Consider the following 25,933-nt stretch of genomic DNA (forward strand, 5'->3'; position numbering starts at 1 on the left):
GGCACTCCATGCCCAATAATACTGTGGCTTGTGCAGACTCAGAGGTACTACCTTGGTGGGCTTGGATGAGAGCCAGAAGAATTCTCTGTATTAGCAGGCAGAGACTCTTGTTCTCTTCCTTTACTTTCTCCCAAAAAGACGGAGTCCCTTTCTCTATGCTGAGCTGCCTAGAGCTGGGGAAGGGCGTGACATAAGCACCCCTGTGGCCGCCACCACCCCCAGGACTAGGTGAGACCTGAAGGCAGCACAGCACTGAATTTCATCCAAGGCCCACTAACCACTATGTGGCTACCACTTATATTTGCTCAACACCTAGGGTTCTACAATCAACAGGTGGCAATGCTAGCCAGGCTTGTGTTCTTCCCCTTGGGACAGCAAGTTCCCTCCATCCCTGGGCAGGTCCAGAGGTGCTGTCTGGCAGCCAGGGCCTGGAGTCAGATACCTTAGGAACCTACTGGTGCTGTATTCTACAGTGGCCGAGCTGGCACTTAAGCCACAAGACAAACCTCTTCACTCTTCTCTCCCTTTTCCACAAGAGTCTCTTCCCATGGCCACCACTGCCCCAGACCAACAGGGAGTACTGCCAGGCCACTGTCAATGTTCACTCAAGGCCCAAGCGCTCTTTAGTCAGCTTGTGGTAAATGCTTTCAGGTCTGGGACTTACCCTTCAGGGCCGTGGTCTCCCTTCTGGCCCAGGACAGGTCCAGAAATGCCATCTGTGAGTAAAGGCCTGGAATCAGGAACCCCAAGCCCCCACTTGGTGCTCTACCCCACTGTGGCCAACCTGTTACCTAAGCTGCAAGACAAAGTCCTCTTTACCCTTTCCTCTGCTTTTTTTTTTTTTTTTTTTTTTCAAGCAGAAGGAGTCTTTCCCCGTAGCTACAACAGCTGTGAATGTGGTGGGTCTCACCTGAAGCCAGCAAGTCTCAGAGGCTCACCCAAGGCCTACAACAGAAACCACTGCTGATTATTCAGGGACCAAGGGCCCCTTACTCAGCAAGTGATGAATCCTCCCAAGACTGGGTTCTTCCCTTTAAGATAGTGGGTTCCCTTCTGGCCCAGAGTATGCTCAGAAATGTTGCCTGGGAACTAGGCTCTAGAATGAGTGGCTCAGGACACTGCCCAGTGCCCTATTCTACTGCGGCTGAACTGGCTTCTGAGTTGCAAGATAAAGTTCTCTTTACTTGTCCCTCTCCTCATCTTGATTGGAAGCAAAGTCTCTTTTTTTTTTTTTTGAGACAGAGTTTCACTCTTGTTACCCAGGCTGGAGTACAATGGCGCGATCTCGGCTCGCCGCAACCTCTGCCTCCCGGGTTCAGGCAATTCTCCTGCCTCAGCCTCCTGAGTAGCTGGGACTACAGGCACACGCCACCATGCCCAGCTAATTTTTTGTAGTTTTAGTAGAGACGGGGTTTCACCATGCTGACCAGGATGGTCTCGATCTCCTGACCTCATGATCCACCCGCCTCGGCCTCCCAAAGTGCTGGGATTACAGGCGTGAGCCACCGCGCCCGGCCCCGCAAAGTCTCTTTCTGAGCTTCAAGCTGTGTGGCCTGAGCCTGGGGGGAGAGGTGGTGCAGGCACCCCCTTAGCTATCCCGGCTGATGTCTCACAAGATCGTGCCCCCCAAGTCCACTGGCTCCAAGTGCAGCACAGCACTAGAACTCACATAGGAGCTGCAGTCCTTGTGGCTTAGACTGCCTCTCGAGGTTATTTGGAACCCAAGTCACCTTAGTCTGCAGCGGTGAGGCTTGCAGGAACTTGATTTCGGGCCACTGGAAGGGATGACTCCCCTCTGGCTAGGGCTCATCTGAATATTCTCTCTGTGGGTGTCAGCTGATTTCTACCTGGTGTAGCTTTCCACTGTGACAGGGCAACACTGAGTTCAAATGCAAAGTCCCACAATTAGTGTGCTCTTCCTTCCCCAAGGACACAGATTCTCTGCCAGGGGTTGGGGAAGGGGTGGTGTTGGCTATGCAAGACTGTCTTTCTGACCCTTTCCAGTGCCTCTTTCAGTAATAAGTCAAACCGGGTACTATGATTGCTCACCTGATTCTTTGGCTTCTTATGAAGGTGCCTTTTTGTGTAGATAGCTGTTAGATTTGGTGCTCCTGTGGAGAGGATGATTGCTGGAGGCTTCTTTCACCATCTTGCTCTGCCTCCATCTAAAAAATTAATTGTTAAAAAAGTTCTTGAAAAACATATGCATTATAAACCCTAAAGTAAGATAAGACAGAAATCACACAAATATACAAACTAATAAGCCCAGAAGGGAAATACAGTGAAATTTTAGAACACATTCAGTCAATTCAAAAGATAGCAGAAAAAGAAAAAGGGGAACAAAGAACAGATAGAGCAATAACAAGGTGGCAAATATAAACCAACCATATCAACAAATGCATATCCATTGCATGAAATGTAAATGGTCTAAACTGGGAAGTTGGGAAGAAAAAAATGTAAGTTGTCCAAGCGGAGAGTCTTTGAACCTTTTCTTAAAGGGGCCAACAGTAAATATTTTAAGCTCATAGGCCATAAAGTCTCTGTTGCAACTATATAACTTTATAATTTAAGTATAAAAGCATAGACAATATATAAAGATGTGGCTGTATTTTAATAGGACATTAGTTACAAAAACATGTAGCCCAGGAGGCTGTAGTTTACTAATCCCTGGGCTAAATATCTCAGTTAAAAGGCAGAAGTTGTTAGAAAAGGTTAAAAAAAAAAAGAGAGAGAGAGAGAGAGAGAAAACCCCATGAAGCTTAACTATATGCTTCCTACAAGAAAAACCACTTTACCATTACACCCATAGATTAACAGTAAGAAGGAAAAAGATAAACTATGTAACGGGAACCAAAAGAAAGCTGGAGTGCCTATGTTAGTATTTCCCCAAGTATATTCTAGAGCACAAATTGGGGGATGAGGAGACAGAGATGGCAATAGTGAAAATAGAAACACAGCTCCATCTTTCACCAAGGAGATCAGCTTGCCAACCTCACATTGCCTTGCCAGACTCCTAAGGACAGGAGAGACCAAAAGACAAAGACAGAAAAGAACTTGCTGAGTCTCTTCCTATGTGGATGTCTTTAGCCCTTATCATCACAGCAGAAAGGTCAGAGGGAGCCAGAAAGCATGGGGGGAACCCTAGGTATTCTCTGAGAGGCAAGAAAGAGTAGTGCTAGAAGCGTGAGCTCTGGTGTCAGACTGCCTGAATTTGAATTCCAACTACACCACTTACAAGCTGAGTGACAGTGGGTGAGCTTCTTAGTTTTTCGATCTGGGAAACTGATTTTAGAAAGACTATGCCTTATAGGCTTCCCGTGAGAATTATATGAGCTGACACTCATGAAGCATTTAGTATACTGCCTGGCACACGGTAAGCCCTCAATAATGTGAACTATGATGAGGGCGCTGATGTTGCCACCACCATAGTATTTCTTTTCTTGCTTCTTTGGAGAAAGTTAAATGAAAACGATTGTAGCCTACATGTGCAGCTACCTTTAAGTTGGCACAGTGGCTGCCGTCTTCTAGCAATGTCCAAAAAACGTTCTTAACCGAAAGTACCATTTAGGTAGCATGAATATCGCAGGCGTTGGCAAACTATGACCTTTGGGTTAGATCTGGCCCACCACTTCCTTTTGTATGGTCTGCAAGCTAAAAATTGTTTTTACGTATGTAAATAGTTTTTAAAAGTCAGATGCATGTCAAAAGTTTGAGAACAAAGAAAAGAGTCAAAAGAAAAACATTTTGTGAAATGTAAAAATTATATAAAATTCTAATTTCAGTGTCCATAAAGTTTTATTGGACTAGAGCCATGCTCATTTATTTGCATATTGTAGTTTTCAACTACAACAGCAAGGTTGAGTAGTTGCAACAGTGACTGTGGGCTCCATAAAGCTTAAAATATTTGCTAACAGGGCTTCTACAGAAAAAGTTTTGCCAACAAACTTGATTTAACTCGGCTCTGAATTTTCCCTTTATTTCCAAACGCCCACAAAGTCTACAAAAACTGCAACTTAGAAGTGGCCAACACGGGCATTTTATCCCATACGTCAGAGCCCCAATCTGTCCCTGTCCATGTTCTAACCTGAGCATAGGAGGTCTTCTTTTGTTGGGAGTTTAACCTTCTTTGGAGGTTGGTAATTCTGATCTTTATGTCCAGGGTCTGATCCTGAGCTTTTTCTCCCCTTCCGCAGGAGACCGCTTTGTAAGCTGGCAGTGTAAGGCGCTGGTTAGGAGGCCCGTGGCTTTCTCACTCAGCTGTCTTTTGGTGATTAGTCACGCCCAGCTTTTTATCAGTTTCTGGTGGGTCAATCAAGCTTAGCAGTAGCCACCTGATTTTATTATCCTTTCAGTCCCTATTTCTCCCATAATCTCAAACATCTGATATATCACATCAGCTAATACCTTCCTTTCTACCACTAAACCATGCCAGTTGATCACCAATGAAAGTTTTAGCGATTAGACCAACTCCTTGCTATCTGTGCTTCATCTATTACCAACCTGGGGTCCTCACTGAAGGAAGGGTGGTGAGCGAACCAGCCTGGAAGCCCCGTATCAGTGGCTTCTTTCTGGGACCATACTTGGTTAGAGTTGCCAGATTTGGCAAATATTAATACAATACTCCCAGTTAAATTTGAATTTTAAATAAATACTTTTTAGTATTTTTCATGCAATATCTGGGACATAGTTTTACTATAATTTTTCTGTCCATTTGAAATTAAAATGTCGCTGAACATCCTGTATTTTATGTGGCAATTCTACAACAGGTTGGGTTCCCTGGGAAGCAAACTCTGAGATGGAGTTTAGCCAGCAGGATGTCATTAAGAAGATCCCTTAGGATCAACATCTGTGGAAGGGAGGTGCCAGAAGCAGGAAGGACAGAGAAAGTCAATCTGCAATACAGGCTCAGTGACAGACTTGGCTGAACCATGGGGTACTCTGGCACTAGAATTGCCTTTTAGAGTAATAACAAAGTGGGCTGAGATGTCCAGACCTTTACACTCTCACACTGATCAGTCCTTGGATGATGGGGCGTGTCCATGGGCAAAGTGGCTCCTTGCAGCTCTGGCCTTTTCCGTAGAGGCTGACAGCACTTCCAGCACCAAAAGCAAAATGTCTTTTCTGAAGTGGAATCCAAGTCGTGAGTGCATCAGAGTCCACTGCATTTGTGGAGAGGATTTAAACATCACGCAGAGAGAAGGTGTGATATCTAACGACTTTCCCACTTGGGCATGATTGAGTGAAATCATGTGTGCAGATTACCCAGAAGACATCACGGCATAGAGACCATGAGCACCAAGTGGCAGCTACTTTGATGTTTCTAAAGCATCTACAAGTAACAAGTAGTGCTGGGCTTGGGCGTGTGTATCTGCTCCAGAAGGTGAGGCTGGGCATTCCCAAGTGATGGAACTTCTCTGCAAGACGAGGCTGGGTTCAGCATATTTCTCTAGATACAGCTTTTTAAAAAGAAGTGCCATAAAAAGTGTTCAAAGTTAATTATTTCCGCTTTCCAGTTATAAGAACCAAATCCTATCTCTGGAAGCGGTAGGATGAGGTGGAAAACATAAAGTCAGGAGCCGTGTTTCCTCTTGACTCTGGCACTTAGGCTGCATGTGTGGTGAGTTAGTCATACATCTTCTCTGGTCTCACTTTCCTAGACTTTAAAATGAGAGGGGGATCGAGTGTTCTGAAGGGTCCCAACCAGTGTTGACATTTTATCCTGCAGTTGTGGATGTGGCCTCTGGGCAAGCAGCTTGGGACACTGACAGTGCCACATTGCTAGACACAAGAATCTGATTTCAGAAGTAGTTTAAACCACTTCTTTATTAAAACTTAACTCAGTTGTTGAGTTTGGTCGCAGCAGAGTGTCTGGAGGAAACTGTAGTGGGACTGAAAGACCAATCTGATCCTCATTTAAAATCTTTACAGTGAATAGATATAAGATTAGATATCTTAAAATCACAGGCATGGTCTTAAAATCACACCCTTAAAGGGGCAAGACTATTTTCTCCTTGGACTTTTCTTTTTGCTTTGTAATATTTCAATTACAAAAGTCCAGTAACAGGCACTTCTAGGGAAGGTTATAAAGAAGCTCTATAGGTCAAGGTAACATGTACTTGAACTATTTTTTCATTATTTGGGGACAGTTTTATGTAAATTCATTGTATAATTAAGGGACCAGTTTTTTGGCGTTGTGACAGTGTTACCTGATCTACCAGGTCCTTGCTCTCAGCCCATGGAAACTATTCACATGGTGTCCCTATTTCTGAAGCCCTAGATAAGGCCATAAGAACAACAGGGTCACTCTGGTTCCCTGCAGGGAGGAACGATAAAAGTAACAATTATGATTTGTCAAGAATTGTACAATTATCAGAGCATTTCACATAGAAAAGTGAAGGGAAGTAAATACTATTATCCATGTGTTATGGATGAAACACAGGCTCTGAGGGGTTAAGAGACTTGCTCAAATTCACACAAATCCAGTTTTAAATTTTTGTTCTTTTCATCTTTAGCCTCAAGTATTATGTCCTCAGTTGCCTTCCCCAAGCTGATGAATTGGCAAATCTTTATTGCATTTATGTCTATGTATTACCCAGTTCTAGTACTAGATTTCCATTGTTCGTGTTTTCTTATAGAGGAAAGACAGTCCATATCAACAATATTTCAGCATTGTATTCAGATGCGCTAGCAAACTGAGAGCTTCCACAAAGGAGCCACAAGTATAATTCTACCACAATATTGTTTTATATTGTTTTTTCTTTTAAATGTTACATATAAATTAACAAGAGGTAAAAACAACAATACACTTGTTTCAACATGTGATTGTGCTCAGCAATGATTGTTTTATTTGGCTTGTTAAATTACAACCAAAAAGACATTCATCATTATCATTTGTTGTTCAGAATCTGTGCAGGTTGGAAATTATGGCTCTTAAAACAGTGAAACACAAGCCCACAGCATCTGGATGTAAATGAAAAGCCCTATCACTCACGTCTCCTTCACTTGACATCAGATGATCATACCCAAAATGTAGTCTGTGTGACTGGGAGATGACACCTGACTCATCAAGAATTGTACTGTTTCATTTGACTTTTCACCTCATGACAGTTAAGATGCTTAAGATCAGGACTCCTCATCTTAAAACTTCCACCCCTGAACATTTTCTGCCATAGCACCTGTGCCTAACGATAACTTGAAACCAGAACCACCTGCTTGGCTTCAAAAGGCCACCTTATCAGTTGAAAGAAAATACTTTGATGTAGCGTCTGGCCTAGCTTTGAGGTTGGGAGGGATGGCTTTATTTACTTTCCAGTGGGAAGCTATCTACTTTGGATTAAAGAAGAATTAGAGAAGTATCTGGTTTGATTATGACATCAGAGGCGCAGATATTTGGAAAGTGCTTTAGAGCAACTTTGATTATAAGTGAGAAGGTAAACTCCTAAAACAGTATCTTGACTTAAAAACATTAGATTGTACACTCTATTTTAGCAGTGAGCCCAAATTTTTTTAAAAAAAATCAATGTTTACAAGAATAAAATCTCAATTCTTTTCACTTTTAAAGACAATCAGATAAGATGTCCCACTGCCACTAAACACTGATCAAACTCAGTTGTCCTTACATTAGCATTACTCTGCCATAGCAAGAAAAAAGAAAAAAAGTCCCAGTATAAGCTTCTCCAACAGTGAGCATATGATTCCTTACTCACAAGTAAGGGAGCCAAGATAGCTCAGATGTCAAGACTAAGGTTTCTAAAGCGTTTTTCTAAAAGGAACATGTGCTAATGAATAACCTCCTTTGATTACTACCATAGATACAATGAGTATTGTATGTATTACCATTACTATGAAACTAGATTCCTATCCTGGTCTCCTGTGTTCAGCAACAGCAAAATATATATTTAAATACTTTAAAAGAACACCAGCATTCATAGACATATCAATCTTGAACATGAGACTCTAGAACGTGAATCTGAAAAGAGTTATTTTTTAAAAGCCAGGGTGATGTGGCACAACCATTCTAATGAAAAGGTAGGGGGAGAAGTTTCAAATACTCATCATATTGGGAACACAACAAACAAGTCACTAACAGCTGCCTGGGGACTTTTAGAAGAGCAGGGCGATTTGATTATTTAAATCTGTACATCCCCTAAGTTTTATTTACTTATATTTTACTTTCTAGAGACGGGGTCTGTCTAGGCTTGTCTCGAGCTCCTGGCCTCAAGCGATCCTCCCACTTCTACCTCCCGAGTAGCTGGGATTACAGTTACGTGCCACCAGGCCTGGCTTATCCCAAGTTTTAAAATACTGCTGTGAATAATGTATTGAACTAGGGCCACTGAGAATGAATTTGGTCCCAGAGACAAAGTTTCGGAATACACACAAATTGGGGCAAGTTGCTGAAAAATCTTTACATGAGATTTGCCCTGGTTCCCCTTCCTGGCTGCAGAGTCCCAGGAACTTTTCCAGCCTCTTCCCTATTCGCAGTGGCCCTTCCAGGACATAGCACTGGGCTGAAAGATGTTTAAAGAAGTGAGATGGCAGAAAATAGGCATATTTAAGAGCATTTAGGAACAAGTTCAACTGGATTCTCTCCTGGCATCCAAGGAGACTAGATCACATCCTCTAAAGCTATGTTAGAGAAAGAACAGCCCCTAACTGGCCTTTGTGGAGGATACTTCATCTTATCACCCCTCCCTTCTACCCAAAGGCACATCACATCCTATGTGGCTTCTTAGTCTAGAACAAAACAAAACAGAGTCTGGTTCTGATTTTTTCAAGAATCAGGCTCACTTTGTATTCTTTATCAAGAGTCAGCAGCATTTTTCCCTAGAGGGCTAGCTAACCAATATTCGAGGCACTGTGGGGCCACACACTCCTTGTTGCAATAACTCGACTCTGCTGTTGCAGAGCAAAAGCAGTCACAGGCCATACTGCATAAACAAATGAGTGTGGCTGTGCTCAGTAAAACTGTATTTACAAAAACAGGCAATGGACTGACTCTGGCCCAGTTCTACACAATAACCGCAAATGGCACCTCTCTTCAGAACACTGCAAAGTGCTTCCCATGGTTCCAGCCAGATTAGTGTCTACTTACATAGCATTTAGTACTTTGATACTGGATCCACAGAAGAAGCATAAGAAGTCAGAGTGACCTGAGGACTTGGTGTTCATGATCCACAGCTACAAATCAGCATGATCAGAAATTGGGGGGAACCGGCAAGATTGTGATTCTGTTTTATTAAGAAACGTGGGCCAGGCACAGTGGCTTATGCCTGTAATCCCAGCAGTGGCAGACCAAGGCAGGAGGATCACTTGAGCCCCAGGAGTTTGAGACCAGCCTGTGAAACATAGCAAGACTCTCTCTATTTAGAAAAAGAAAACAACAACAACAAAAAATATCTTATTAAAAAAACAAACAAACCTGAGCATGTAGCTGTTGCTGGCTTTTGCTAATCTCAGAGCTGCCCAATCAGCAGCTGAGGGTAATGATTATTCTGTGGTGGCAGGTGCAGATGCAAAGAAAAGCAATAAATTATGGATAGTGTAATACTTTAGATGTCTTAAAGAGTCAATGCATTTTTTCAAAGAACCAGATATAAGTCAACACTGAGGGATTCACTACTCAAGCCACTGGACTTATCAATTCAAAGTTAAATTTGGTCAGCATGTGGCTAAAAAACTAAACAACAGAAGCAGATACATAAAAGTTGTGAGGATAGCAGCAGCCAAGAGTCACCAAATTTCCTACAGGTTAAAAAAATCTTACCGATCACCTTAGCCAGCTGATTCAGATGACTAACGGGGAAACTAAGGCCCAAGGAGAAAGAGGTAACTTGCCAAGCAAATTGTGGAGACATCAACAAATCTCAGTCATTTCAACTTCCAATCTGTTGCAATTTCACTAAGTGGGGCTCACTAACCATATAAACGCTTACGTCACAAGTTTATGTTCTAAATATCTGGCTGCCCTTAAAAAGACAAGTTTCCTACTAGGAGACAACTGGTCCCATAAAACACCTGAAATTTGCTGAAGGGAGCAGAATGCAGTCCATCAATGATTTAAGGTCGTTGACAAAAACTGCACAGGATAAAGCATTAAATGGCCATCTTCCCATGCATATAAATACTTATCTCTCATGTTGTATGCTAACATGGCAAGAACAGACTGGGAAGTTCTCAAATCAAAGTTTGCATTGATCTGTTTCCCTCCTAACAAATCAAAGGCAAATGTGACTCTCATATCTTTGGTGTCTGTGACATAGAGGATTCCTTGGGCAATGAAGGCATTGCCGGCCTTGGATTTGGGGTACGTGGTATTGATGTGCTGCACCACTGAGAATGTCCTCTCATCTAGCTGTGCTACAAGAATGCTTGAGCCATCCACACTTGATGCATAGATAATCCAAAGGCCCTTTTCATCTACAGCTAGATTGAAGTACGTCTTGGAATTTGCAAAAAGGTATTTTCGATCAAAATACAAAGCATTTTCAAGCTTCAGAGTTTGAGATGTTTTCTTGCCAAATTCAAATCTGAAATATGCAAACAAAAAAAAGGAGACATGAGTCACTGTTTCTGTGGACGGAGGTGGCTGATCAGGCTCCTCTATTAAACTGAGTTAGTGGGTCTAGGGTAAGGGCTGGGGTTTTGCATTTTTTACAAGCTCCCGGGTAATGCCTGTTCTGCTGGTCCTTGGACAATGCTGTGAGCAGTGAGAGCATAAGAGGTGATAATCGGCTGTGCTAGCAGAGGCAACAGGGAGACAGTGGTGTGGTGTTGAAGAGAATACTCCCCACAGTCAGAATGAATTCGCATCTAGTGACCATTTACTAGCCATGTGACCCCCAGAAAATTACTTCACCTCACTAATGCTCAGATGATTGCTGACCTCCTGAAATGCCCCCTCAAAGATTTTTAGAGCTGCACGGGGGCTGTAAAAGAGGATATAGTCCAATCTTTTCATTTTATAAGCAAAAAATGAGAAGTGACTGGCCCATGAATACAAGTAAGAGGCAGAGCCGGAGGTGGAACTTAGGGTTTTTTTTTTTTTTTTTTTTGAGACGGAGGTTCGCCCTTGTTACCCAGGCTGGAGTGCAATGGCGCGATCTCGGCTCACCGCAACCTCCGCCTCCTGGGTTCAGGCAATTCTCCTGCCTCAGCCTCCTGAGTAGCTGGGATTACAGGCACGCGCCACCATGCCCAGCTAATTTTTTGTATTTTTAGTAGAGACGGGGTTTCACCATGTTGACCAGGATGGTCTCGATCTCTTGACCTCGTGATCCACACACCTCGGCCTCCCAAAGTGCTGGGATTACAGGCTTGAGCCACCGCGCCCGGCGGAACTTAGGGTTTCTAAGTGTGGGAGTTGTTTCTTTACTCCTTGCTGAAATTAAAAAAAAAAAAAAAAAAAAAAAAAAAAAAAAAAAAGGTTTTACAGCCAGCTAAGAAGAAAGTCACCAGCTGAGAAGAGCTGCTGCAAAGTCATGACTGTGAAGCCCATTTTCTTGTCAAGTAAGTGGCTGGACACCTTAAGCTGTGGCATGAAATCTCATGCACCTTAGCTCCTGGAGGCGATCTGATTGGACAGATTCCAACTCTAGGCTGTATCATAAAAGTGAATTATAATTCAAAAGGTACCTAACTCCAGGAATGGAAGTTCAGGAACATAAGGCTAAAAGAAAACACCAGAGGGTGCCATTGAGCAGCAGAAGAAACATGAAATGAGTGAGTCTGTGGGTATGCATTTGATCCTAACAGACTTGAAATCTATTAAGAAACCATGAAGAAACTAGAGAGGAGTGAGGCTTGGGAAGGTCCCTGCCCATCTTAGTTCACAGGAATTCTCCTTCCTCTGAATACCTGGGGTTCAGTGCTGCCATTTGTCCCTGTCTGGTCCTGATACCTCACAGCTGCATTCCTTGGTGAGGCCCATCTCTCCCAGCCATAGCAGGGTCGAATTCAGCTCTGCCTCTCCATCAGGTCCAGACTCGTGGCCTGGCATACAGCAGTACAGGCCTCCTAACCACTGCGTCCAAACTTAGCCTTCTTAGAAGACACATCTCCTTAAAGAGGCCAATTCTCACTGTGGGGCTTATCCGCCACAGAACTCCCCCTGACCCTACCCGTGTGGCAATAGCCCTATATAACATGGCAGCAGTGAACCACAAGATTCAACAAGAAGCATCGGAGGAAAGAGGGTGTCTTGAGAGCAAGGACTGCTGAGCAAGTGGTAGGTCACTTGCCTTTTTCTGCTAGCACAAGACTGCCCAAAAGCATCAGCCAGGGAGGTGTAGAGATGATGGGGGTGTCACGCAGAGGGGAGTGAGAAGCAAAGGAGGGAATGCTTCCTGCCACGGCTGACGCCAATGTCCGATGTGTCTGTGGATGGAGGTGGTTTACTAGGCTTCTCTATTAAACTGAGTTAGCGGGTCTGTGGTAAGTGTTGTGTTTAGTGATGTGTCTGATCAAATTGCACACTACACTGGGAAACTTGCCCTATTCTAACCTGAGCATTCAAATGCCAAAGGTTGTTAAAGCTGGACCCCACTAAGGATAGGAGAAGGATGAGGGAAAGAGAAAGGATCATCTTCCCCCATCTTGTTTGGAAAGAGTAGGACTGTGGCATTCATAATACTGGGTTTACTGTTTCAGATAGGGAAACAGCTAGAAGGACTCAGAGTCTCTAGTCCATCATTTTAGTTGAGGACAGGGAGACACAGGAAGTGCTGTCTTTTGTCCAAGGCCATAGAGAAAGCAGAAGAGCTGGACCCAGAAACCAGGTGTCCTGGCTTTCGATTCATTGCTCTCTTGATTTGCCCAAGATGACCTGCTTCTGCCTCAAAAGGCCAGAGCTTGATTTCCTCTTCTTGAACCATAAAGACAGAACTTCAGCAATTCTTGTGGGGAAGGCTCAGGGGCTGCACTGGCAGTGACTACCCAGGTGACCCTCCTCCCTTCCCTGTGGGAGAGCAGAGAGGGGCCTGGGAGGACTCCATCAGGATGACACATGGATCTGAAGGCAGAGACACCTGACTTGGGGTTCAGTCCCCAGTCTTCAATGATCTCAGCTGTGACATGAAATTCCTCACACCCAAAGTTTGCCAAAACAAAACTTTATCAGGGAGTAGCAGCACACTCCAGCAGAGAGAGAGCTCTGAGTTTCCGCTGCTTCTCTCTCAGAGGATGAGGAAGCTGCGACCATCACCCCACTCCAGGTCGACTTCTCCCTGGCTCTGACCTTCCTTGGGGTATCCAGACCAGGAACAAATGCAGACCCCAGGCAGGGGCTGGGCCATGGGGCTCACTAATGTACCCTGTGATTCATTCATCAGTAAGCCCTGATTGACCTCTGTGTGTCAGCTCTAGGGACACAAAGATGATGAAAATGCAGTCCCTACCCCTAATTGCTCACAAAAGCACCACAGCACAGGTGCTGCATGACAGGCATGAGAAGGTGACGTGGTCCAGAGTGACTCACCTCACTATGGTGCTGGAACCCCCTTTGTGGTAGTAGAGGGAGTTGTTGTGAACAGCGTGTCCACAGCCATGGAAATAATACGGGAGGTGGATGAAGGTGTAACTGCCATTCAGAAGAGAGGGCTGGTCCTTGAATTCCTTCACCATGATGCCTGTAGGAGCGAAGCCAGAAAGAGGCTGTTACTTGCTTCCAGCGATCACAGCTTGGGAGGGGGTCCTTGGGAGGAATTTCAGAGGAAGGGAAGTTGAGAGTGAAATGTTCCCTAAGGTCCCATGTCCAATGTGAAGAATCTAAGACTCCCAAACTCAAAGTCCAATTCTCCATATGAATTTCTGAAATATCCTTTAAAAGTGATGGGCATCAAATTGGCTTTGTTCCTCTTGGGAGAACTGTGTGTCACACTCTTCCCCCCCAAACTCTATACTGTTTATCAAACTCTTCTTTTTTTCTTTTTCTTTTCTTTTTGAGATAGGGTATTGGCTATGTCACCCAGGCTGGAGTGCAGTGGTGTGATTCGGCTCACTGCAACCTCCGCCTCCTGGGTTCAAGCAATTCTTCTCCCTCAGCCTCCCAAGTAGCTGAGACTACCGGCACGGGCCACTATGCCCAGCTGATTTTTGTATTTTTAGTAGAGACAGGGTTTCACCTGCTGGCCAGGCTGGTCTCGAACTCCTGACCTCAAGGGATCTACCCACCTCGGCCTCCCAAAGTGCTGAGATTATAGGCGTGAGCCAACACACCCAGCATCATTAAACTGTTTATGAGAATGGCACAGGCCTTCACCAGGAATGGCAGATATTTGGTGCTTGGGCGGTCACCTCTTGCCTCCTCCCACCTCTTCCTGCATTGTGCGGCAGCCACTGCTAACATACAGTATTACTCTTCCTTTTTGAGTCCCCAGATTCTGGTATTCTGGGCAGTTACTACCAGCTGCCCAGTTGAATAACTGGCCTTGATGAAATACAGAAGTGATTTCTTCTCAGCTATTTCTCCTGCCAGTGAGTATGGCCAGACCCCTTCTTTAACGAGGCCAGTGTTCCTACAGCAATTCCTGACCACATCTCTTTGGGACAGTACAACTAGGGTCCAGCTCAGATGCAGTGTAACTGCAAGGTGAAACTTCACCTTCTTCCTGGGCTCTGTGTCCAACAGGTGGCTGGGAAAGACGGCCAAAAGTACCTTCTGGGAGGGGTGCAACCTTAGAGAAAGATGGACGGTGCACAAGGATTTGTCTGACAATTTTTTCACATTATGGTCTGGAGGTTTATGAGGCCTGCAGTCATAGTGCTGTTCGTTTCCTTCTGGATGCTTGGCCTAAAACAGGCTATATGTGGGTTACCCTCATCATGCCCCTGTGACCTGAACTTCAAAGCTTGCCACCAGCATGTTCAAAGGAAGAAAGTTTTCTGCCCACTCATTGGTCTTTCTAAAATAAAGAGACATTTATTACACCGACTACCAGGGATTTCAGACACACACAAATAGAATACGCCTGAAGGTAGGCAACAGATGACAAATCCAGTTGCTACACAGACATGGGTCATCAGCCGAGTGCAAGTACCTGAAAAATGCTCCGTCACCCAAATCCGGTCATCACTCTTGTTAGCAGACTCTCTTATCCAAGTCCCAAATGTCTCTGTCACTTTCAATACTTGCACTGGGTTTCCAATGGAAGTGATCATGGATTCTGCCAAAAGAAGAGAAAAGAATGTCACTTACCAGTCAATTATGACTTGAAGGCATTCGGTTTCTAAATTTCAAAACAGGAGGCTTTGTTTCTGTACCTGCTTGTGGGGAATGTTCACTGGCTTTCTCATCAGCTTTTCCAACCAAGGTATCATCATTTGGTATGGCACAGGTCTCACCTAACATGACAACAATAATCATCAGAGCAAATGCGGTTGGCACAGTGAGATTTGTTGGACTTTATAGCTGCTGCTCTCCTCTACCTCATTCCAGATTCTTGTCTCATAAGCAACCCTTGCAATAGGTCACCAGATTCCTTGGTTGTTTGCTTTTAAGCAACTCTAAGCCATAGCCTTCCAAATTTTCCCCCTGCTTGTTGAGTTCCCAAGAAGCTTTCCATGAGCACAGTTGCTGAGATAATACAATCCCAAAAGGATGTCAGTAAAAGTGACAAAGTGACCTGAGCCAGCCTGTTCAAGGCCTCAGCAATTTGGGGAAATGAGAGGCTTGTGGACATCTTCCTGGCCTGTCTGGCAGGTGGTGTCACTATCATGATTGCATTGTTCTGGAAGGATTCTCACTTTCAGGGAAGGTGGTGGAAGCTGTGAAGCAGCAGCCCCAGAGAATGGGGTGGCCCACTTTATGCAGCATCTTCCTGGGAGAGGCATCGGAGGGAAAACACAGATTTAGAGGAAGAAGTAATCTAGATTCCATCCAGCCCAGAGACACAGAAGTCCCCTCATGACCATTTCCCCACTGTCTCTAAGGGCCTAGAGAAACACCGGTCCTTGACAGGAGCCTGGTTCAGATTGGCTTGAGGCTGCTGCTGAGCTGTGATTCATCCTCCTCGGCTTGTCAGTGTTCCCCTTAATGAATGGGCTGAATTCAGACCTTTGGTGAAGCCGTGCCTTAGGGTGGCAGCAAGGCAGAGGGAAGTGTATGAATGTGGCCATGGACTGGATTGCAGGCCCACTCAAATCCTGAGGGGTTCAAATCACCTTGTAGTTGCTTGACGGAAAGGGTAATCTAAAGGGCTTCTTTATCAGTAAAATAAGGGGGCCCAACCCTCCATGATCTCTAAGCTTCCTTCTAGCTGGATAAGCCTGTGTTTCCCTGAAGTCCTTCTGTCATCTGATGAGAGTGGTCTCAGGGATCTCTTACGACTTCTCATGGGCAATCCTGCTGCCCCCAGGGTTTCAATGGGGCTTTCCATTTAGGGAACTACAGGGTATTAAAGACATGGAGTTGGAGCAGGAGGGAGGGCCAAGTTCAGATGCAAATGCCTGGCAATCAAAGATTCATTTCTAGGAGGCAGAGTGGAAGATAAGATAATGCCTCTCATTTAAAGCCATTTTCATGGCTCTGGGTCCAGCCCCTGCCGACCCAGCCCCCAGGTAGATCACGCCAAACCCAGGAGATGGCTTCTCCAGACAAGGGCTGTCACTGGCTGGCAGAGCCTGTGGCGAATTAGAATTCTGCAAAAGCTTGGGTCAGAGCCCTCTTCTCTCAGGGGAGGTCCCACTCAGCTCATTCTACAAGGGAAGCTGAGCAAGGGGCTGGTACTAATGTCTGGGGAGGAACTGCAGGGCAGCCCAGCGGAAGAGTAGCTCTGCCCTGGTCTCACGTTGCAGAATTAGAATCAGCCTCCACTGAGTCAGATAGGGGGATGGTGCCATCTTAGAAAGCACAGATTTGCCCACTTTACGACAGTTAACTGCATGCACCCAATTGTCTTCCAGAAAGAACAGTGCACCAAACAGAGCTCAAGACTGTTTAGGAAAATAGTAGCAATGGCCACAGCAAGGCTGAGAAATTCCAGTGAGGAGCCTCCTTACGAGTGCCATTGAGGAGATGGCTGCAGGTGGCCCTCCTCATGGTTTCAGTAAAGTGACAGATCCTAGGTCACTCCTTTTGGGAAGAAGTCCTAGCATCACCCTAGAAGTATTTTCTATTAATAGAATCCTCGATTTCCAATTAGCTTTCAACCCTGTGGCCACCGTGCCACAAAGTGGTTAAAGAACAAGTCCTCTTGGTCCAGCAGAGGTCAAGTGTTCCTTGCTCTTGGCTGGCTTGACCTTGGGTCAGGTCTCACAGTGTGAATTTCTATCTAAATGGAAGATGCCCTGAGAGCTGGGTTTGAATCCTAGCTCTTCCACTTACTCCTGGAGGTACCTTGGGCAAGTTCCTTAGGTCTCTGGGAGCTAAGGAATAGGATAGTATCAGTTTTACTATCTGTAAGTTAAATGCAATAATGATTCCAATATCATAGGATTGTTGTGAGAATTAAACAAGCACATAGCCCCATGCCTGGCTCATTGCAGCACCACTGTCTCTATTTGTGAGGACTTAACCAACCCAAACTTCCCCTTCATCTCCTGAGCATCAGTCAAGCTTCTCACTTCCCAAGAGTGCAAAAAGTTAGCAGCTTAGCTTTCCAGACTGTTTCTGGGGGGAGGGATGATCTGCTCATCTGAGCCCCTGACCTATCCTCTGGTAAATGAAGGAAGCAGGATGAGGGAAGGGGAATGGGAAGCCTAATTCTAAAACTGTCCCTGGTCCTTAGCCTAGGGGCGGAGGCCTATAAGACCTCCTATGAGAAGGCTGCAAGAAGGGGACTCTTATTTTGTACAAAACCCTCCTCCCTCTATTAAAACAAGTCTGGCCACAGAGCCTGGGGTGCAGACCAAGCATTTGGGATAACAGACAGAGGTGGCGGGTCCTGTGGGGGAGGGGTGGTCACCTGGGCACTGGCCGTTGAACATGTTTGGCTGCCGAGGGCCTTTGGCTCTTCTGCTTCCAGGGGGCCCTGGAGGACCTGGAGGGCCTGGGGGCCCAGGAGGACCAGGTGGGCTTTGGTCCCCTTTGGCACCTGGAAAGAGAGAGAGAGAAAGGGAGAGAAGGAGGGAAGAGGGAAGGGGAGAGAAGGACAAAGAAGGGGAGGGAGGGAAAGGGGAGAAAGGAAGGGAAGAAGGGGGAAGGGAGGGAGGGAGCGGGGATGGATGGAGGGTAGGGGAAAGGAGGAAGGGAGGAAGGGAAGAGGGAGATTGATTAAGGGGGCTCTAAATATGAGCACAGAGGACTAACGAGCACTGCCCTGGAGCCTCACTGAGCTACCCCTCCTGGAGGTGACTTAGCCTGGCACTTGTCTTTGCCACGTTCAGGAACAACCTACAGTAGGTGCCGAGTACCAACTGCGTGCCAGAGACTGTGCTGAGAGTTTCACAGTCTCCTGTCATTCTTCCCAACCACACTGTGAGGTCATAGTGTTATCTCCTTAGAAACTGAGTCTTGGAGAAGTGAAGTGACCTGCCCAGGGCTACAGCTGAAGACAGCGGAAGCACAGCTTGAGGTGTGTGTCTCTCTGCAAAGCTCATCCTTTTTCTGTTGGCCAGTGCCTGTGTATCTGAACCGTGACTGCCTATTGGAATCACCTAAAAAGCTTTCATGAAATTTTAATGCTTGGGTCCCATCTAGGACCAGTCAAATCCGAATGTCTGTGGGGAGGTTGGTCCGCTATATCATCTGAAGCATCTTCATATGTAGACAGGTATGAGAAGCACTGCTCTGTGTGGTTGAAGAAATTAGGAGTCCGATAGGTTCCAGTTCTGTTCAGCTTCGTGATCTTGGGCAGAGAACTTAACCCTTCTGAGCCCCTAAATTTCTTCATCTCCAAATTGAGTCTCACAATTCCTGCCCTGTCCTGTGGGAATCAGGGAGGCCACTGCTGTGAGTGCTTTGACAGCTGTAATCCCTACACACTTGCAGGCAGCCTCTCCTCTAACTTCAGGTGGCCAATGTGGATGAAGGCCCCAGCAGGGCTGTTGGTTCTGGAGCTTTTGCAAAGATGGCACTGGCTGGAGTGTTCAGCCCTTTGGTTCTCCCCTCCTGTCCTGAGCTGAGATTGGTCAGCTAAGGTCTCTTTAGCTGCCTCCTCACAGCCAGACCAAATAAGCCTTTTCAGTCTCTCTACAGCAGGCAAGTGGAGCCACAGAAGCTGGAAGCAGGGATCTGCAGGCAGGGCAGAAGAGCCCCAGCCTCCTACGCCCTCTCCACTCTCCTCCACGCCCTCTCCACTCGCTTCCAGGGGACATCCTCTGCCCTGACCTGGCCTTTTCAATTGGGGTTCATAAAGGATGGTGCTTTTCTGAAGGATTTGTCATCACCCCTCACTTGGTCAGCAGCATGGGGGAACGTAGTACTCTGCATGTGTAGATTTCCTATGTAGCTGAAGTGTAACATAATCTTATATTTTTCAAACATATTTATGTATATTACTCTGTCAAAACCCCTCTTAAATTTTACACGTTTTGCATAGCAACATCCCCTGTTCATGAAACAAAATGTACTAAACTCAGTTCGATGTTTCCTTGGTGCTTTGGCCTAAGCACAGTGCCTGGTAAACAGCAGGCACTCAGTCAAGTCAAAGAGGGTGGATAGACGGTTGGATGGGCAACTGATTCCGGGTCATTATTCTGAACACCTAGCATCCTCCTAGCTTCCTGAGGACAGATGTTATGTCTTACTCATCTCCAGCTACTAGGTAAGTCTCTGATTCAGAAATAATGTTCTCTGGTATTTGATAATTCTTTATTGTCTTCATAGTTATATTTATATTGTTGTATTTTTTATCATATAGGTGATCTCCAAAGTACTGTGCTTCTAAAGTTCTTCTGCCTCCTGCTCCTCCATGAGAGTCAGTTGTCATCTGCTCTTTCCCCTGTGCTATTGTCTTTCTGGCTTGTTGCCCCTTACCCTCTTCTCCCACAAACACCAACTATCTACTTTTACCCTGGGATGGAAAAGCAGTCACTGTATTTGTAAGGGAAATGCCCCTGATGACAGTAACCGAAGTGTATCCTTAGAATGACTCTGTATGGCAGATGCATCTGAACGTGTGCTCAGAGCTGGGGAATCTGGGAGTTGCCAACCCAGAGCTTCGTTCCTTGTTTTGAGGAACATCTGAGCCCCTGACCCATCCCATGGAACGGGGGCCATGCAGGCAGTTGAGGCCCTGAGTTTTGGGTTAAGTGAAGGGTGCTAGGTGGAGGTGGTTAAGGGGAGGGTGCTGATGTAGAATGAATGTCCTGCTCAAATCTCATGTTCCCCAGTGTTGGAGGTGGGGCCCGTGGGAAGTCTTTGGATCATGGGGGCAGATCCCTCATGAATGGCTTGCATTGCCCCCTTGGTAATAAGTGAGTTCTTGTGAGACTTGGTCATTTAAGTGTGTGGCACTTCACATCCCACTCTCACTCTCTCTTGCCCCTGCTCTTGCCATTGATGTGCCTGCTTCCCCTTCACCTGCTGCCATGATTACAAGTTTCCTCAGGCCTCTCCAGAAGCTGAGCAGATGGCAGCATCATGCTTCTTGTATAGCCTGCAGAACTGTAAGCCAATTAATCCTCTTTTTTTTTTTTTTTTAAATAAATTACCCAGTCTCAGGTATTTATAGCATAGCAATGTGAGAACAGACTAGTACAGGTGTTAAGTGAAAATGCCAGGTAAATTGCATGCTGTTTGCAGGTGGCTGAGATTTTCCTGCTCAGCCCACTGCCCCTGGGCTGCAGGTAAGGCAGTTAGCTCACCCAGTCCACTGCCCTGGGCTGTTTTTGTCCTAAGGTGGTTCTTCTGTCCACCCCATTACCACTGGACTCTCTCCCCTGTACGAGGCCCCCAGGAAAGCCCCATGTAGCAGTTGCTGGCCCCGGGTCTCTTCTTTGGATTCTTGAGTCTGGTGCCATCCTTACTGAGGTTGACTGGGGCTTTGCACAACAATATTTTGCCCCAGTCCTATGTGAAAAGGCCATTAGGTTCAGGGCCTGAGGATGGCTCGACCTCGACAGCAAATGCTTGTGCTTCCTGTCAGTTGTCCTCTGAGGTATTGTAAGTTGCTTGCTTACTTGTCTTGTTCTGGATTGTGCTGGATTTCAATAGATACATGGAAAAGAAACTTCCTTCATTCCATTGAAGTCAACCATGGCTTTTCGACCCAATTACCTGAACCACTTATGCTTAGATCCCAGATCTGGTCTTGCCTACATGGAATAACATGCTCAGGTTTCTCCTCTTTGAAAGCATAGAACTCGAAAACATGCTGCAAAACAGATGGCTTCATAAGGCCATAAAGGAGAAAAGACACAGGAGCTGCCCTTGTGTTTGAAACCAGGTGGTTCTCTGGGCACGCATGCCCTTGGAGAGTCAGAGCGCGCCCATCTTACCTGCCAGGAGCACATCGTTGGACACATCTCCTTTGTCTCCCTTTTCTCCCTTCTGCCCTGGTGGGCCCTCATTTCCCTGCAGACCCAGTTCACCAGGGTCTCCCTTTTCTCCCCTTTCCCCTGGATTTCCTGCAGCTCCAGGTATCCCTGACCAAAAAAGACAAAAGACATATTAGCCTATTGTGCAAGAAGTTCAGCATACTACTTTATTGTACTTTGTGCTTTTCGGGGAAGCAGATACACCAAACGTACAGCTTTTCATAACGATTTTACAGTAGCAGTGTGGCCATACGTTCATTAAAGAACAGCATTTCTGGGTGGCTTTGCTGGATTATTTATTTATTATTTTTTGAGATGAAGTCTGGCTCTGTTGCCTAGGCTGGAGTTCAGTAGCATGAGCTCAGCTCACTGCAACCTCTGCCTTCTAGGTTTGAGAGATTCTCCTGCCTCAGCCTCCTGAGTAGCTGGGATTATAGGTGTGAGCCACCACACACACCTAATTTTTATATTTTTAGTAGAGACAGGGTTTCCCCATGTTGACCAGGCTGGTCTTGAACTCCTGACCTCAAGTGATCTGCCCACCTTGGCCTCCCAAAGTGCTGGGGTTATAGGCATGAGCCACCACACCTGGCCTGCTGGATTATTTTCAGAGAAATTTGGCTGAGCCAACAGATCGGAGAGAGGAGTGAACGGCAAGAGGGGTGACAACAGCAACACTGGAAAGAAGGTCAGGAAGGGCCTAATGAGAAGTCTGCAACCATGCTGCTCGGAGTGGTGTGTCCACGGCCATAATAGTGGGAGTTAAATACATGAGTTTATTCCTCACAACATGTTGGAGTGGTAGTCTGGGCAGTCATCCTTACTCTCATCTTATAGGTGTTGAAACTAAGGCCTACGGTGGTTATAACAGATGCTGCCAAATCAGAGCAGCAAAGCAAATCTCTAATGCCCTTTTCTGTGACATTCCAATGCAAAACACTTTCAATCACAATAATACTTTCAATCACAATAGCAAAACAGGTAAAGTTTGCTTTAAGACAACCATTAGTAAGGATGGTGAGCAAAAGGTAGTAGGTGAAATTTCTGCCTCTGTTCACAGGGAGCTATGACTACAGGAACTGCTGTCCTCTGCACACTGCTAGTCAAGCTCTAAGTTATGGCTTGTATCAGCCTTGGACCTGGGCAGTGAAAGCACCCCCTTGGATTGTCCCAGTTCACTGCTGGGAGGTAGTTCCCAGTGGCACAGGGAGGAGGACCTCAAATAGCCTATCACTTTCACTAAGATGAGGAGCCAAACGTCAGAGTTTTAGGAGATGGAGATGGCTAGAATTTGCAAGATAGAAGAGCAGAGAGGAGACAGCTGTGTGAAAGAGCCCTGCTGATCTGCAGAGGGCTCTCTTGAACCTGTGACTGAGGGATGACTTGCACATGTGAGGGAATTCGAGGGCTGGGAAAGGAATTCACAGACCATTCACTATACAATTTTTGGGGTTCACATAGTAAAAAGTTCTCATTCCCACTGCCAACATGGAGAAATCTCAAAATACTGAAATAACGGGTAGAGTCCTTCAAAAAGTCTAGTGTAGTAGTGAGGCTAACTTAGCCCCGGCTTAAAGGATGCTGTGGACCCATCATTACAAAGCTTCAAAACAAGTTTCTAAAGGACCAAACTTATCTGCAAATGATTTAACCTCTTGACTCTATGCTTGCTGAGAGTCCAAAATTCGAATCATTCAGTTCATGTAATTCAGCGTATTAGCAATTTAAGCAAGAAAAATTATATGATCATCTCAAGGATATAGAAAAGGCATTTGATACAATTTAGCACCCATTCTTAATTTGTCATCAAACTAGAAATAGAACTTCCTCAGTCTGCAAAAGGGCATCTACAAAAAACCTACAGCTAGTGTCATCCTTAATGACGAAAGACAATGTTTTCTCCCTAAGATCAGAAACGAGGGTATCTAATCTCATCACTTTTATTTAACATCCTACTGAAGGTCCTAGCCAGAGCAATAATGCAAAGAAAAATAACTAAAAGGTGGATAGATTGGAAAGGATGGATGATGACTGTCTTTATTTGCACGTCATGAGTGCTTATGTAGAAAATCTCAAGGAATCTATAAAAAGGCCACTAGAACTCTTAATTATACAGTTATACAGGGTCCCTGAGAGGGGAAGTTAATTATCTAACATTGTACAAAGCTATTGCCAGATATGGATCAATTAACATGATACTCTATCTCAGGGAATATGTGCTCATTTTAACAACAGCTCGTTGGAGATATTACTCAACAGAGGTATTGCCCAAGTGGCAGAGATTTCAGTGATGGGGAGGTTAGCAAGTCATAATATCCTTCAGTTTATACCCAAATGCCCTGCACTGCCATCAGATTACTTATTCCCTAAAACAGCAGTCCCCAGCCTTTTTGGCACCTGAGGCTAGTTTTGTGAGGACAATTTTTCCATAGACGAGGATGTGGGGAGAGATGGTTTTGGGATGATTCCGATGCCTGACACTTATTGGAGCTTTATTTCTATTACTACACTCTAATATATAACAAAATAATTATACAACTCACCATAATGTAGAATCAGTGGGAGCCCTGAGCTTGTTTTCACACGAGACAGTCCCATCCGGGGATGATGGAAGACAGTGACAGATCACCAGGCATTAGATTCTCAACAGGGCTTGCACTCCTATGAGAATCTAATGCCACTGCTGATCTGATGGGAGGTGGAGCTCAGGGGTAATGTGAGCACTAGACAGGGGCTGTAAATACAGATGAAGCTTCACTCAGTTGTCTGCTGCTCACCTTCTGCTGTACACCTGGTTCCTAACAGGTCATGGACCGATATGGGTCTGGGGGTTGGGGACCCCTACCCAAAACATAAACCTGGAGCTCTTAGCACCTTTCATTTACCCTAGAGGAGTAATAAATAATCAAAATTGTTTCTGCTCTTCCATATTCATATTCGTATCCCATATTCAAGGAACTATCCACAGATTATTCTAAGGAAGACAGCAGTGCATGAAAAAGCCTCAAATTGTTGATCACTGTTAGAAGAAAACTGTAGTGAACAAAAATCATTTGCTAGATTTCAACCAACCAATACAAAACCTTTGTGAAAACCATGAAATTTAGCTATATCTGGGAGTCAGAAAACCTGGGGTCCTCACTGCTACCAGTGGTAAGCTTGGGTGGTGGCTGCCCATCCAGTGGAAGATGACGTGAAGAGGAGCAGGGGGTCTCTTCATTGTCAGCACTGGCTCTGCTATGGATTCAGGGGTCAAATCGTGCCTCTTTGAGGAGTCATCAGTCGTAATGCCTTCCTTAAAACAGCACCAAAATTCCATTGCACTGGCTCCCCCCAGCCTCAGTCATCAGGCCATTTGGCTGGAAAATGGTTTACTCACTTGAAAGGGAACCTTCTGCCAGGCCCTCTGTGTGAGAAGACGTTCTTTTGTCAGTTTTAAACAGGCAATTTGGCACTTTATCTGAAGGAGATAAAAGACGAGGGCATTGCCATAGAGTCCAGCCCGCACAATGCACCAAGTGTAACTGACACCTTCGAAAGGTCTCACATGACCCAGATTTAGCAGTGCTCAGGGAAATGGTATCTGCTGGTTACCGCAGGGACATCTTTTTCAGGCATTTATTAAAGTCACAAACAGCCTTCTGCATCATCTGATTTCTCCTTCCTTTCTTTTATTCCTTCCTCTTGTCTTTTCTTTCTCGGAAAGGCCATATGTGAAATAGGGAAACGTGCCTGCTCTCGGGCAGCTGTTGTAATGCAGCCCCTACAGGAGCAGGTATTTAAAGCTCTTCAAGGTCTTTGCTTAAGGCTGTATTTTGACTCCAGTTGGGGAAGGCATGATCATTTTTTAGCTTTCATTAAGAAAGTGTTGGGGGACATTTTATCTGCATAGAGTTTGCCTTTGCCCTCTTGTCCACCACGGCACTGACAAAGCATCCCCTTGTCTTTGTTGGTAAAATTGCCCTGGCTGTGCTTTGGCTGTGGTATGTTGGAAATGAAATACCACCTAATCGTGATTCACCACCAGGATCCTATGTGTGGCATTTTCCACCCTGCCCTGGCCCAGTGAAGGTCAGGGATGCTGGCTGTGCACAGTGGCAGCTATGACACGATGTGATCTGGACCCCTGGCTGGCTTTGAGTCAGCACTTTCTGCCAGAGAAGGAAGGCCCAACTCTGCCTGCCTAACTTGTGCTACGAGTGGCTTGCTGGCATTTCTTTTCCCTGGTGTCGCCCACTCAAAACAAACAGTTTCATTAGCATTTGAGTTTGGAGTTGTGTGATATCTCTGGGCTGAGGTCGACTCTCGTCTTCACAGTAGGGGGTGAGGGAGGAGGTTTTATTTTCGGCAGTATCATCTGTTGCTGACTAAGACGGGGGAAAGGGGGCTGGAGGGTGTCACACAAAACCCAGTCCTGAGACACGAATAAGGAGGAGGGCTTTCATTTCTGTTTTTATAAGAATTTGATTTTTAGAGAAGACTCTGCAGCACTAACTCGTAAGTGAGAAAATGAGAGGCA

At 45.5% G+C, this 25,933-nt stretch overlaps 1 protein-coding gene across 1 annotated transcript in view; it reads right to left on the reverse strand.

Moving 5' to 3' along the window:
- Positions 1 to 6,819: 6,819 nt before the first annotated feature.
- Positions 6,820 to 25,933, reverse strand: part of GLDN (gliomedin) — a 67,729-nt gene continuing 48,615 nt past the window's right edge. Inside the window, exons 5-10 of the mRNA XM_017504640.2 lie at positions 21,376 to 21,522; positions 17,901 to 18,029; positions 15,259 to 15,339; positions 15,036 to 15,161; positions 13,475 to 13,625; positions 6,820 to 10,529 (exon numbers count right to left, since the gene is read on the reverse strand). Of these exons, the coding sequence (XP_017360129.1) occupies positions 10,052 to 10,529; positions 13,475 to 13,625; positions 15,036 to 15,161; positions 15,259 to 15,339; positions 17,901 to 18,029; positions 21,376 to 21,522 (1,112 nt within the window). The 3' untranslated portion in view covers positions 6,820 to 10,051. The remainder of the gene's footprint in view (positions 10,530 to 13,474; positions 13,626 to 15,035; positions 15,162 to 15,258; positions 15,340 to 17,900; positions 18,030 to 21,375; positions 21,523 to 25,933) is intronic.

Source organism: Cebus imitator, unplaced genomic scaffold, assembly GCF_001604975.1.
Source record: "Cebus imitator isolate Cc_AM_T3 unplaced genomic scaffold, Cebus_imitator-1.0 Scaffold325, whole genome shotgun sequence".
NCBI lineage: Eukaryota > Metazoa > Chordata > Mammalia > Primates > Cebidae > Cebus > Cebus imitator.